The following is a 13994-nucleotide window of genomic DNA, read 5'->3' as shown; positions in this document are numbered from 1 at the left end:
CAGTTATATATCAGGAACGTTTGCAGTAAATACAATTGTACACACTATGCGTAGTAGTGCACATCGTCTATTCTTTAATTTATTTAGCTTTAATGAATTGATCGATTAAAAATATATAGAACACAGAGCCTTTCCTAAAACACCTTAAAGAATTTACTCTTAAACATTCACACGACGAATCGTTATATATGTACGCGTAGCAAAGATCTAGATCTGTTGCAAGACAGCACGATTTTCTCGGGTAAAAAATATCCGTATATGCACGGGTTAATTTAAAAGTTCTAGTCGATTTAAAATAATCAATCGCAACTTATCGGGCCTTTCCAGCAGAACTCGGAAAATCATTTAACAGCTGGTTAAAGGAAAGACCAGGCGTGAAGTTGGGAAATTGTGAACAAATTCCGGGGCAAGAAATTGAGGAAAACGAAGAAACCTGTATATCTACTGTAAAGAGGTATTTGGTCCCTACTATCTCGTTAAGATATAATAATTTGTGCCTGTATTTTGTAAATACAGGGGGGGGGGGGGGGCAGATTGTTGTTGGCGTTTTAATTAAGGTCTTCCGTTTCCAACGGAAGACCTTTCTATTATTGTGCGGGTTAAGATTATTCTTATTTTTCTTTTTTTTTTTTTTCTTCCTAGACGCGAACTTTGAGGCTTCATATCTTGCTCATTTCTGAACGGATTTTGCTCAAATTTTCAGGGCTAATGGACTTTACAAAACACTATCTTCATCAATTCATAAAAGTTAGAATTCCCTTTCCGTTAACGAGTTATTCCCCTTTTAAAATTTTTTAGGGCCTTTGGTTTCCAGACAAAGGCTCCGAGACTATGATAGCAGGGAATGGGAATCCAACGAATTTGAATAACAAAGACATTGAAGTTGTATACATCGGTTTTTGTTTTTGGATTACGTTCCTTATTTAGGAAAAGGTAGGGGGTCAAAAAACAGGATTCCAAAAAGTGCAAAAATTTAGACATATTTTCCTTTATATCTTTTTAACGAAAAATATTTTGTTAAGACATGTAGAATAAAAGTTGTGCAGAATATCAAGGGCTTTCATTTGACACCAATAAAAAAGGGCTGGCCCCTTAAATTAAGGGCCAATAGCCCCTAAAAGTGTTTGCTTAATAACTCAAAAACGGTTTGGATTTTGATATGGATGTCGCTGGAAAAGTTGTTTGTTGGGATCTCATAAAGGTCGTAACAATATTTTTTTGTAAGTGATTTGTGTAGTATGAGTGTAAAAAGCTTTACATGTTGACATGTACCTGTTTTCATTTGACAAGTGAACGAAAGTCTTCGTGCGTACAACTGGCATAAAGTTGCCGCAGAAAGTATGCTGGTTTATACAGGAGGCATTAATTTATAAGAATTTTTTTTTGTTGGAGTACATGCTTTTTTTTAGGAGTTTAAGTCATTGTTGTTAAGTTCTTATAGTGCACAATCATTAAAAACGGCAATTGGAAAACAAAACATTCTTTTTCTTTTCTTTTTAACCACAAAATATGGAATTAAAAAACTCTATGCATTAAATTTTATTTATTAACTCCATGCATTTAAAATCTACCTTGTATCAGAGCTGTGTGTGTGTGTGTGTACCATTACGTAAGCTCTCCCTCGCCCGCGGCCGAGAAAATCGGTCACCATGCTCGCGGCTGGACTACCTAGCGGTCAGCGGTTTTCTAATACACGAGAGTTGCGTCTCTCATATTTGAGTTTATTTAGCCGCGAACTCAAGAATTGTTTTAGTTTTGATTACACAAAATCTTTTGTTGATTAAACGATTGGATGTCAAGTAAGAAATAGTTCATTTAATTAATAAAAGCAATGTCATTCTCTAAAGCAATAATAGACAAAGATCAATTGTGGGGTTTAAGTTTAAAATATATAACTTCTATTTGATAGAGTAAGGTCATTATATTGCGTTTCTGTGCGTTGTACCTTTACGAAATATATTCTTTGCCCACGGCCGAGGAGATCAGCGACGGCTGCATTACCTAGCGGTAAGCGGTTATTTAATACACAAGATTCGCACACCGCGACTTACACTTACATGCATATGAACGTGTTTGAGTTAATATAGCCGTATATACAAGAACTGTTTTAATTTTATGTTATAAAAGTTTGTCCTACTTGTATATATTTAATTAAATATTTGAGTGTAAATGAATATTAATGAACGATATTACTCCAAATCGGAAAAATCGTTAGACATAAACTAATGGTTGGTTTGTTTATGTAAACTACTTTAAAACCTGTACAATTAATGTTTTAAATCAACACCCCCCCCCCCTCAAATATTAAACATTTAAATGATGATAATCCCTCGCACATGGCTGAGGAAATCCGGCGCGAGTGGATAAGTGATCCGCGGTCGGTTCGTGTTCTTCTACATGTACATTATGACGCGTTTATGTTTCATATTTTGCACGGACACAACTATATTTTATTATGTTTTCAACTATTATATTGGTTTAAGATGAAAAAATAAATTTATTTTACTTGTACAGTTGATTAAGCATTGGTTAATACGATAGCGTATAAGGTAGTTTAAAAATCAAATCAAATTGTAATCAAAGTTCCATGTTACATGTTTGCGGTAGGTGCTAGCACGATAAAGGAATGCCCTGAATTGAGGCATTCGATGATTATTTAAAAATATATTCACATGAGTTTAAACAACTTTAGATTAGATTCTATCGGTCACATATTAATCACTACTGTAGTTTCATTGTGGAAGCGAACTCATTGCTGCACCCCCCCCCCCCTCCTCCCGCCCCGCTGACTGGTGCTCGCGCTGGATTTTTTTTTTAATTGGAGAAAAGATAGCAAGATCTGTCGAAAATCATTTTTGGTGGTTTCTTATGTGTAACATTTTGTTTCACTTTCCCACCCCTTTGTTTATTCGGCCAGTCTGTGTTAATTCAATTGCCGCATGCGACCGAGAATCATGTGTCGCTTCAGCGCACACAGCTCAGAACATTTATAGCCCCAGGTCATCAATTGTTATGTAATTGAGTAACAGTTGGAAGGGTGATTTTACTACATAAAATAATAAAATCATAATATAATCTATTTGAATTGAGTACCATGCGTATAGATTCCCATAATAATTAATTTTTTTATTACCTTTCTATGTTTACATTTAATTTTGTTCAAATAATTAATAAATTTTCTATCATTTAAATTGTGTGCTTCATCAAATACGTATTCCGATTACCTTGAAGTCATTAATTTTCCATTGGCTTTTGACAAAAGAGAGACGCCTGACCATCCAATGAAAACAAATACACAGAGTTTGATTGACAGGTTTAGCCAGGTGCAGGTCTCACCCGATGTCCGAGGTTATGTGTGCTGCTTGTACACAGCCGAATGGTCTCAGTAAGAGTTATCGATGTAAATAAATAATAAAAATACATGCTTATCAAAACATGATCGTGCAAGTTAAAGTTGATTTAGGTTTGTTCCAATAGAAATCATGTTTCACTAACTGTATTTAATATTTTTTATGTATAGCGAATTTTAATATTGTTTCAGTACTGAAACATCGCATGAAAACGTTAAATATACATGTAATTATCTGTTACTAGTCGTCTTTTAATATATATATACCTTTCTTTTGTTTGTTAAAAATTCGCTCAATTTTGTTAAAGTAATGTAAAACACGGGCGCCATTTTGAAACAATTAACTTGTCAGAGAGTTCCGAATGAAATCTGATGAACGTTTCACACGGTTCTCGCACGCTTTGCTCGAAACGATTTACACGCTTTGCCCGAAACGCTAAACGGTTTACATGAAACTCTAAAAGGTTTACACGCAACGTTTCTCGCATGTAGGCCGCACGCTTTTTTGGTGTAGTAGTACGTTTTAGGGTCTGTGAATTTTGTCAACACGCAATTCTAAACTTGCACATAGTCTTCAAAAATTTAGAAATATTTTAATATAGAAGTTATCTTTGAGAAAGGTTTACGTGTTTTGTAGGCGGGTTCAGTTTAAAAAAGAAATACAATTCCTGACATGAATCATGAGTACATACTGTTTATAACAATGCTTGCTACCCTTGAAAATTTAACTCGCCATTAAACATCTCACTTTTTAAAGAATGTTTGAAACGATTACATAAACTCTGCTCGACAAATAGTTTTCCTAAAATATTTTCTTCCTTTCTTTGTTTCAAAACACGTTTTATATACAGGCTTTCAATCACAACACGTTTTTATAACAAAAGCAGAACTGAAAGTATAGTCATTATAATCGTTTGACACCATATAACATATATTTTGAACTCGCAGCAACAACGGAAGACCTACTCGGGGCTTTGCCACGAGCTCTGCTCTAGTTAAAATAAGTCCCTTTGAACTTTTTTTTCTCCAAAATAGACTGTTTATGTCTAAATCGACTTTCAGCCTCTCTTCGAACATGAAATGCGTGTTCTTACCACATTGAACCACTATGATGCCAAACCTAATTCAGTCTTAGCAATATTAATATTGTGAAGTTTACTTTGTTATTTATGAAATGTCTCTAAAATTTAATTATCGTATATTACGAAAATTAAGAGAATTGTTTCAAGATGATACATTGTACAGCTATACATAATCAAAGTAGCAAGTCGAATTTACAACAGCATGTTAAGGAAACCTGGCGCTGTTTTAAATGATGTTCATTTATAAAGAAATAAAAGAGCCCTTTTTATTATATTTAGAGCATATGGAGAAAAAAGGGGTTTTCAACACAGTAATTTTCTACATGTTTTGATTGTTCATACAAACACACTGTCGAACTGGTTTTCCTTTTAAAGGGTCAATGATCGGCCTTGATAAATTTATGTAAACAATGCGGACAGTGCACCAGTCTATTGATTGACAAAAAGGATTTGCTGCGTTCTTTGTTATATATGGAGTAACGTTTATTCTCGCATTGATCTTCGAATGAAGCTCTGTATAAAAAATTTGCTTTTCAATGAAAATGAATGAATTTGAAATAATGTTCCTTAAGCACTTCATGTACTAATACTTACATTTGCAAATATGTTTCCTTATATGTTTCCTTATATGAACCTATAGAGTAACGAAAAAAGGTAAATTATGTGTGATCTTTTTGATTTCTGACTTTAGGGTAACATCTGATTTGTAACAAGAAGTGCAGGACAAAACATGGACTTTCTGAGCGTGGCTTTGTACGTGTTGTCATGGATACTGACCCTCATATTTCTGAGAGCAGGCTTGGTCAAAGTAACTAGTCGATTATTTTCAAAGGACCATAAAGAAACGGTTAGTAAAGATAAAATTGTAAGCCATGCATAATTAATAGGACAATGATGGGGATAAAGTTGATGACTAATCATAGTGTAATTGAAAATTAAAAACAATTATTGTACTAGTTGTAAAATTTGTAAAGAATGATTATTTAGTTTATTTTTTAATATCTAGAGACAAGAGTTTGCACAATATGCTACTGTGTGCCCCACTGTGTTATTTGGAATCACACCTTCACCAGATGGATACATGCTTTTGGTCGGAGTCATCGAGACGCTTGCCTCTATCCTGCTTTTGGTGCCTTACACCGATTTGCATACTTGGATATATTTAGTATTCTGTGTCATGTTGGCGCTTTCAATTTACACACATGATGTTTTAGAACAATACTTCAAAATGGTGTATGATATATGTCTTTTTCTAACATTTATAGTGTTATATAAAGTTGGACCTATAGCTTTAACAAACCAGGAAAACGATCTCGAATAAATTATAATTATACTTGTGTGACTGCAACTCTGAAATTTTAAGTAACAGTTGATTACAAAGCGTTGTAAACGAACACTTTAAAAAATCAATAAAGAAAACTTGTTCGATTTAAACATTATGATTCTACATTAATGTGCTGTTTTAATTTCGTCCATAATACACATGTCAATCAATATTGCCCCATTTGCACTTAGTTGAACTTGCATGTATTGTATGTGCAGGTTTTACTAAATGCAGTCTTGGGAACAATCTTTTTTACAGTTAAGCCACAGAAAATGGCTTACAAACACAGTGTAATAAAACAATGCATATAGTAATAACATATTTTATTGCATCGTATACTGTTTATTTTCATTAATTTTTTCGTTCAATGTGGAGCTTTTTTTTAATATTATGGAACAGTTATATAGAACACAATTATGAAAACTGCCTAACATTTCATGTGCATGATAATACATGTAGTTAAAGAATAAAATGGAAATTCATGGTGGAATACGTCTGACCATGACAAAAAGCATTCCCTTTTTCTCTGATTATCTCTGTGGCATTTCTGCCTATTTAATAAACGCTATAAGCTTAAATGGATGGGGGAAAATGAATGTTTGCTGATGAAAATGTATATATGAAAATGTATACATTGTAAGTTTTTTAAGTACTTCTTGAAAAACATGTAAAAAAGTAAAAATTATTAGTAATATACCTAGTATAAAAATCCTAAAATATAATAAAGTATATTGATAAAATGTTACATTCTACAAATATAATGTTAATTTTAAACATTTTGATTATTCTCATGCATCTCATTATCACAAATAATCTCATAGAGTTTAATTAATCTGGATCTGACATTTCCGGTTCCGGTACATATATCTGGAAGTTGTCATAATCACTGAGAGTCCTGCATGGAGCCTTATCAGGCTCCGTCTCTTTAGCCTTATTAATGACGACAGCAACATTACTTTCATTTTTATGACGTAACGGCCGCCATTTTCCTTCTCGGACGTTCTCGAAAACAGGTGGCTGCGCTGTAATACATTCTTCATTGTCGATGTTAATGTCAATTATAGTATTAAGGACGTCCAATGCTTTAGCCTCGTTTGCACTTGCAAAAGTGGATTTTTCGATTTTTTCGTCCTGGTAAGTCCAGTTTGGATCGTTTGTGGAACTACTTTTACTTGGAATAAGTTCTTCGTGACTTCTTCTGAGGTACTCGTCCGATTTGACTGACACACCGTCTCCTGACTTAGCGTCACTTGATACATCTGCATGAGATGTTCTTCTCTTCTGCAGAATGGGAAATGAACGCATGATAAATTGAATGTTAAAATATAAATAAAAGAGAGATTTTGATGATATTTGCTTTCAATAAAACAAGTAAATGTATGTAGAGACATATTTTAAAGTTACAAAATAAATTTTCTTCATTTATGATCAAGTACATTCATGATTGAAGAATAATTATTAAGATTATCAATATGTAAAAGAAAAAAAGTATAATTTTTTTTACCATCAATTTTTTCCCTTACTATAATCCAAGACACCAAAACACAAAAATTGAGAAAACTGCGCTGGAGTGGGATTGTTAGTTGTGTAATAGGTGATATTAAATAGAAAAAAAACTTTAGTTCTGTACTTACTGCTTTAGACTTCTTGCAGTAGTATACTGTTGCTATAACAACAAGTAAAAAAAACAAACAGACAGACACCGCTGCAATGACGATTATTTCCGTTTCCGTTAGGCCTGTGGGTCCTACTTGTGATTTTCCGAGGTTGAAATCATTTTCATCATCAACTATTTCTAATAAAACAAAAGCATAATTATAAATTTGGAGAATGAGAACAGCAATGACTAGAAATAAAAGCCAATGCTAGGCTCCATTTTTTCTTTAAAGCTCATGTTACTATTCCGCAGTTTATTTTTACCTGTACAGTTTGTTCCACTCTCCACCACCGTCCTGTTTTCAGTGCATGGTTCACATGTGAGCTGACCCGGAAGTGGTTGGTAATGACCTTCAGGACAAAGGATACATTGAGAGGATACCATGTACATTCCGGGGGCACAGGGAACTAGTAAAACAAAAACGTCATTTTGTTTCAATGAAAACTGCATGGTAGCAAATGATTTACTTATCCAGCAATATACATTGTGTAAAAAACTTAAAAAATAACAATCACTGTTTATCAATAACTATAATTGAGTCCTTCATATAAAGTTTAATTTATGGGCAATTTACAATATATAACATTGCAATACATGCAACCTTTCTAGGCAATGAAACATTACTAAAATGCGGCAACTTTCTATTGCTATTGAATTACATACCACAATATACTTGGCTTGTCCTGTTCACCAGATATGTCCTGTTATTACAACTATAGGACGGACTGCCGTGACTGGCGGACACTTTGGTAACGTCGGATAACCCCGAGGTACAGTTGAGTCGAGAGTACGGCATGAGTAGGGAAGGAACGTTAAGAAATATCAGCGTGATATAGTCAAGGCAAACCTCACGGACGTTAACGCTTTCTTCGTAGAACGTAATCAGTATTGTATTTGTTATCTGCAAAGAAAGCCCAATAATAACATTAAAGAATATCTTTTAAACCACTCTGTTTGATACTTTAACTTAACAATGCTATCATTAATGATCTTACTTGAAACGAGAGTGAAATTGATGTGATGTTTTCGATCTTCACACCCCCAGCGTTTATACCCAAATCCCCACAGTAGTCCGTGATGGTCTTCTGAAATAGTTCCTTGTTTCTTTCTGTGATTTCTCGGAAATCTTGAAGACAGGACAAAGCTACTTGGTCCACAGTGCTGTAAGTCATGTAGAGGGCGCTTGTTGTAAAGGGAATATCGTATTCTGTAGAGAGAAACCAGAACACATTACCTGTCGATTTTTCTTTCTTTTGAATTACCAAATATAAAATAATTTTACGAATACACCCGTTTTGTATTTTTTCATTGAAGTGGTAACCTTAATTATATCCTCCTAAGGGTTTAAGCAGTTTTTGGAAACATTCTATAATCATAATTAAAACAGTATTTATTTAGTATTTAGCAATTAAGCAATGCCCAGGTTTTAATTTTCATTGGTGAATATTTATGAAGTAAAGTGACGGTTGTTCAGTATAAGGTTTTCATTGCGATACAGATAAAAGATAGTTTTGTATAAAATTACATTTAGGTTCTTACCCAGACAGACTTTCCGGTCTGGAGTCCACACATCGCCCTCACACCTGTACTCTACAGACGCCTCCCCCTCACTGGTGACGTATCCACTACTACACTCTACCGTACAGGTTTGGTTGTGTGCAGCGCACGTGTATTTTGAATTTGAAATGGCTGAGGAAAGTTGGTTCAAACCACAAGGAATGGTGTAACCTTACAACATAGAAAAACACATATTTTGGAACATAAAATTGTCCCTGAATCTTCTGTTCCAACTGCAAATTTAAGTTTCATGATTTCCTAAAACTATTTTGTCGAGTTTTACAATCACTTATCTGGCAACAAGTCTGACTTCCATTCTATAAACCTATTAAATGACAAGGACTCTATGTCACTTTTTATATATTTTTGAACAATCTCGTAATACAATAATGTAATACTTATTTTATACGGGTGAGAACAGATGCCTTGGATAAATATGTTAATTTATCCATCAGTATCTTCCACCGACCTTTGGTAGTCCGCATTGCTGTAGTAGTCGGTGAAGAGCTCGTGGATTTCTCTGTCGATGTTGTAGTAAATGAGTATGTTGTGAAACTTTCCGTCGACTGCTCTGTGACATTTGGTATTAAAGTCACTTCCGTTACTGGCGAGGACCCAGTGTAAGATATATTACCCAAAGTTGTGATTTCTAAATTGTCATAAAAAACCTCAAACATAATAAAATCTAATGGCAAAACCTAGATAGTTAACGCTTTACGTTCTTATACTAAAAATTAATAAAAGTTCAAACCTATTTTTCTCATCATAGTCATACCTTCTAGCCGACATTCAGTGCGGTCCTCGTTTACTTTTGTCCAATCAGAGCAGTTGTGACAAAAGGTTTGGCCAATAATTGGTTGAAAAGTTCCATTGGGACACGGTAAGCATATCAAATCATTTTGAAATGTCCCAGCTGAACATGGAACTATGAAGAATGGTCAAAATAAAAAAAATGTCAAATCTCGTACGTAAGATATTATGATAAAGACAATATCTTATAATGATACCATTAATATAAACAAACTAAGGTAGTAATAAGGAATTTGTAGAGGAATTACTATAAAGAAATATTGTAATATACTGAATTAATAACATCTGTATAGGCAGGTATAGTATCATCTTTTGCAATGGAACTGAAACTAATGTGAATCAGACCATTACTTTTCATTATACTGTATACGTTTTCTTTTGATTATAGTTTTGAACTCGTACAGTTGGTTTCTACACAATCATCTTTTTACATTGATATGTAAAAATTTTACTTGGTTTCAGTAAAACAAACCCATAAAATGACAAAATCAGTTCATGCACTTTGTTTAGTTTTAGAACTCTGACTTACTGCAGTAGGACGCCTCTGTGGAGTTGATGACGAGCCGTCCATCCGGACAGTTAAGCACATCGCCGGATCTTTGTGCCGATACTTTGGTCACATTGGTTCGCCCGTCTGTGCATTGTAAGATTGTGTATGGATGTAGATAAGTCGTCCGACTTTTAAAAGTGATTTCTATTATGTCCATGCACAAATCCATTGTTTTTGTTGGCCATGATCCATAAAATTTCAGATGAAATGTCATCTTTATCTGTTAGAACATTAATAATTGTATTAGTGCAAAAAACATTTTTTTTAAAATTGATACTGACGCATTTACCATAATTAAATATTTAGAGAAAAGTTAAATAGCACACTTTTTACAAAATAATTCTCCAAAAGTAAGTAAATAATCTTAAAATATGATAGAAAATAAACTACATGTAAGTCAATACAAAAACTTTTTAATCAATATTTGGGCAATGGCATTCATAAAATGGGAAATTTAGATTGTACAGGTTTTCTCAAAATGAAAACTAATGAAATTTTGTTACTTTTTTAATAAATTCAAGCAAACCTTTCAACGGGATTTCAGGCAGAATTACAAATCATTATAAGGTCACTAAACTGTCTTGAAAAGCAAAATAGGTGTATATTTTGTGTTATCTGCTCAAAAGTGACATTTTACTTAGTTACACTGCCATGCGTTCTTATCACTGTTAAATAAAATGAAATATCTTATATCAAGCTAAAAAAGTAAAAAAAAAATTCAGATGAAATTAAAACTATTAATTTCAATATTATGAAACAACAACATCTATACTTTACTTGGAATGCGATGGATCCAATAGTTATATTTTCAATGGTCACGTTTCCGTCATGAAGTTCGCTACAGGAGGTAGATATATTTGTTTGGAAGTAATCTCTGTGAGCAGAAGTAAAGGCTTGGAATTGACTTAAACAAGTGGCCGCCACTGCATCGTTGGTCCTATAGACAGCTTCTAGGTCAACGTTGTATGTGGAATATTCATATTCTATTAATATAAAATGTTAAATGAAAAGCACATTTATGAATTAAAAATCAAATAAACTTAATGATCAGTAGCAATCAATGTTACATGGTTCCTTCAATGCAATTAATCAACAAGAGACTTACTTATACAACTCTTAAGAGGAGGAAACCATTCTTCACCGCTGCAGTTATACACTGTAGAAAGTCCCCCGTCATTTTGTATGTACCCACCCAAGCAGGTGGACATACACATTTGACTCTCGGAGTTACACGTTAAATCAATACTTTGGGTCTTCTGAGTAAGGAAAGTAGATACACACATCGAATCTAGAAAAGATTGAAAGAGATATCTTCAATTCTTATTTTCTAATATATGTTTATTGTCAAACAGGGACATAAAACGATAAAATGGATTTTTCTGCACAAGTACTTAGGCATTCAGTTCTGTCCTCTGTGACGTGTTTTCTGGATGGGCATACGTCACAGATCAGCTGACCCGGAACCGCCTGATACGTTCCTTGGAGGCAGGGCTCACATCGGGTCGAGTTTAGGTAATTTCCAGGAAAGCAAGGAACTTAAAAAAATTGTACATGTATATAAGGTTCAGTCATGAAATCTACTATACGATTGGTACATGTACCATCAATAGCAATTGCCGTCCAGGAATTTCTTCAGGACTAAAATCACTTTGCATCACAATATGTAGGTTCGATGGCATTTCTTACCACATCGAACACCCCCTGAACTCGCCAACGGCTGTGAACCCAACATCTCGGTACAGTTGTACTCAAAGGCGGCGCTCCATGTCGTCTGCTTCTTTGTTACTGTGCTGTGTGAAGCATTGCAGGAAATGACGGAGAAAGGTTTCAGATAGTTCTGATTCCCGTTAGATATGATTTCAATTATATGCATGCAGATATCGCGGGATGTTTCGGTGCCTTCTCCTGAGAATTTAACGTCGAATACAACATTAATCTGTAAAAAAAACAATATGGCAACTTGTCATTTATTTAATAAATATGAAGTCACATGTATTTTCATTTCTAAAAGTTGGATCTTTGTAGGTTAGTACAGTCATATAAAACTTACCTGAAAAGCCAAAGGTGAAAGTTCCAGATGTTCAATTGAAATAGATCCTGTCTCCAACTCTCCGCATGTCGAACGAATAGCATTCCGGAAGCTGCTTATACTCTCCCACATTCGGACGTTAAAACCGTAGAGACAGTTTCCGGCTGGCTGGTCCTCTGTCACATACACGATGGTAAAGTTTGTCGTCATCACTGGAGTCCTTGCAGCTGTCAACAACAAATATACCAATCTTGATAATCCAGCTTTCTTTGTTACATGTGCATGACGAAACGTGTTTTTTTTTTATAATACATGTATCTTGAAATATGTGTATATTACTTTTCAAGTAAGTCAAACACATAACAACAAGTTTACTTGCAAATTGTTCCTGACAAAAACACCCCATTCTAACAGTTAACCCACGCCGACTCTAAATATTGTCATTGAGCTTGTTAATGGCAAATCGTTAATGTAAGGATTTGATTTTGTTCGGAATATTAACTTCGTGTTAATATTTGATTTATTAGACCATATTTAACACAGCAACAATTAGTGAAAGCTTGACAATGAATGTCTTATAAGTTTAAAACACTTTTTATTTCAGTATCCAACAGATCTGATCTTTATTGGGAACGTTCTCAGAAATGTTGCATTTTTCAACATAAGATAAAGGTCTGATATTTCATTTTTTGTGTTCTTAAAATTCCATTTTTAAAAAGTATTGAGTACTGAGTAGTGTAGGATTAAACTATCACTCTAAGTTAAGATTCACTGCATTACACCCCCTGACACACACCACCCAAAAAATCCGTCTGAATTGTACGTACGCAGACATGTTACCGTGTTCGGGATCCATGAGGTACCGTTACAGACGTGATTCGTCGTCTGACTTCCGTTTTCTAACACATGACCGGAAGAGCAGGTGGACTGACAAGAGGTAGCGTTTTGATAACAGTTTTCCTGGAGTGTTGCGTTGTAAAGATGTCTGGACAGTTCCTCATTATCACAGGCGTACACTGGTTGTTAAGGAAAAAAACCGAAAATGTCACAGTAGAGTTGTTGCTTGTGTTTAATGGTGTTAACTTACTCCAATAAATTCTGCATATCATGAAAAAAATCTCATTTTTTGCTCAAGAAGTAAATATCCCCTCCCCACAATTCTTACCTTCTGTCTTCACAGTGACCAAACACAAAAGGAACACAACACAATTCTTCATTTCACGCACACCCGGAAGGTAATTCGGTCATAAAATGCACATTTGTTGATGCCAACATGATTAAACTTGGTGTCTTCTACGAGACGGGAAAATATTGATTAAATAGGTCGTTACGTTAAATGCCTTACTCAATTACTATTGCGACTGAAAGCGATCAGGCGGAACCAATCCATGGGAGATCTAATCGGTGAAATAATACCAGTATTTAACTTGACAGCTAAAATGAAAACTCTCTGAAAAAAAAATGATTATGCTTTTGAGCATTGACTTCTAAGTATGTAAAATCTTTGCATTGGTAACAAAATTTCTCATGTTGCAATATATCATTATTCAATTATTCAGTTCAGATATATGAACAGTTGCAATAAAAAGAAAGTTTATTGTTGTGCGCATCTAATGGCTTGAAATACATTTAAATT

At 34.3% G+C, this 13994-nt stretch overlaps 1 protein-coding gene and 1 long non-coding RNA gene across 3 annotated transcripts; one reads left to right on the top strand and one right to left on the bottom strand.

Moving 5' to 3' along the window:
- The first annotated feature begins 304 nt into the window (after nucleotides 1-304).
- LOC128183669 (uncharacterized) lies at nucleotides 305-5575 on the top strand. Its single transcript, XR_008243641.1, has 3 exons — nucleotides 305-454; nucleotides 5123-5278; nucleotides 5438-5575. It is a non-coding gene; the product is annotated as an uncharacterized LOC128183669 (long non-coding RNA).
- A 1007-nt stretch (nucleotides 5576-6582) lies between these two features.
- LOC128183664 (uncharacterized) lies at nucleotides 6583-13679 on the bottom strand. Of its 2 annotated transcripts, XM_052852767.1 has the most exons (16): nucleotides 13524-13679; nucleotides 13186-13374; nucleotides 12380-12585; nucleotides 12016-12265; nucleotides 11721-11864; nucleotides 11435-11617; nucleotides 11107-11312; nucleotides 10309-10549; nucleotides 9745-9894; nucleotides 9439-9618; nucleotides 8952-9140; nucleotides 8408-8619; nucleotides 8076-8313; nucleotides 7676-7819; nucleotides 7390-7550; nucleotides 6583-7036 (listed from the first exon to the last, which is right to left on the bottom strand). In XM_052852767.1, the coding sequence occupies exons 1-16, from the start codon at nucleotides 13573-13575 to the stop codon at nucleotides 6584-6586; spliced, it is 3198 nt and encodes a 1065-aa protein (XP_052708727.1). In that variant the 5' UTR covers nucleotides 13576-13679; the 3' UTR covers nucleotide 6583. The 2 variants fall into 2 exon arrangements, with proteins under 2 accessions (XP_052708727.1, XP_052708728.1); XM_052852768.1 differs by lacking the exon at nucleotides 13524-13679 and having other exon boundaries at nucleotides 13199-13360.
- Nucleotides 13680-13994: the final 315 nt, after the last annotated feature.

The sequence above is a fragment of the Crassostrea angulata genome, chromosome 5 (assembly GCF_025612915.1).
Source record: "Crassostrea angulata isolate pt1a10 chromosome 5, ASM2561291v2, whole genome shotgun sequence".
Lineage (NCBI taxonomy): Eukaryota > Metazoa > Mollusca > Bivalvia > Ostreida > Ostreidae > Magallana > Magallana angulata.
This window is presented reverse-complemented; position numbering and strand designations above follow the sequence as displayed.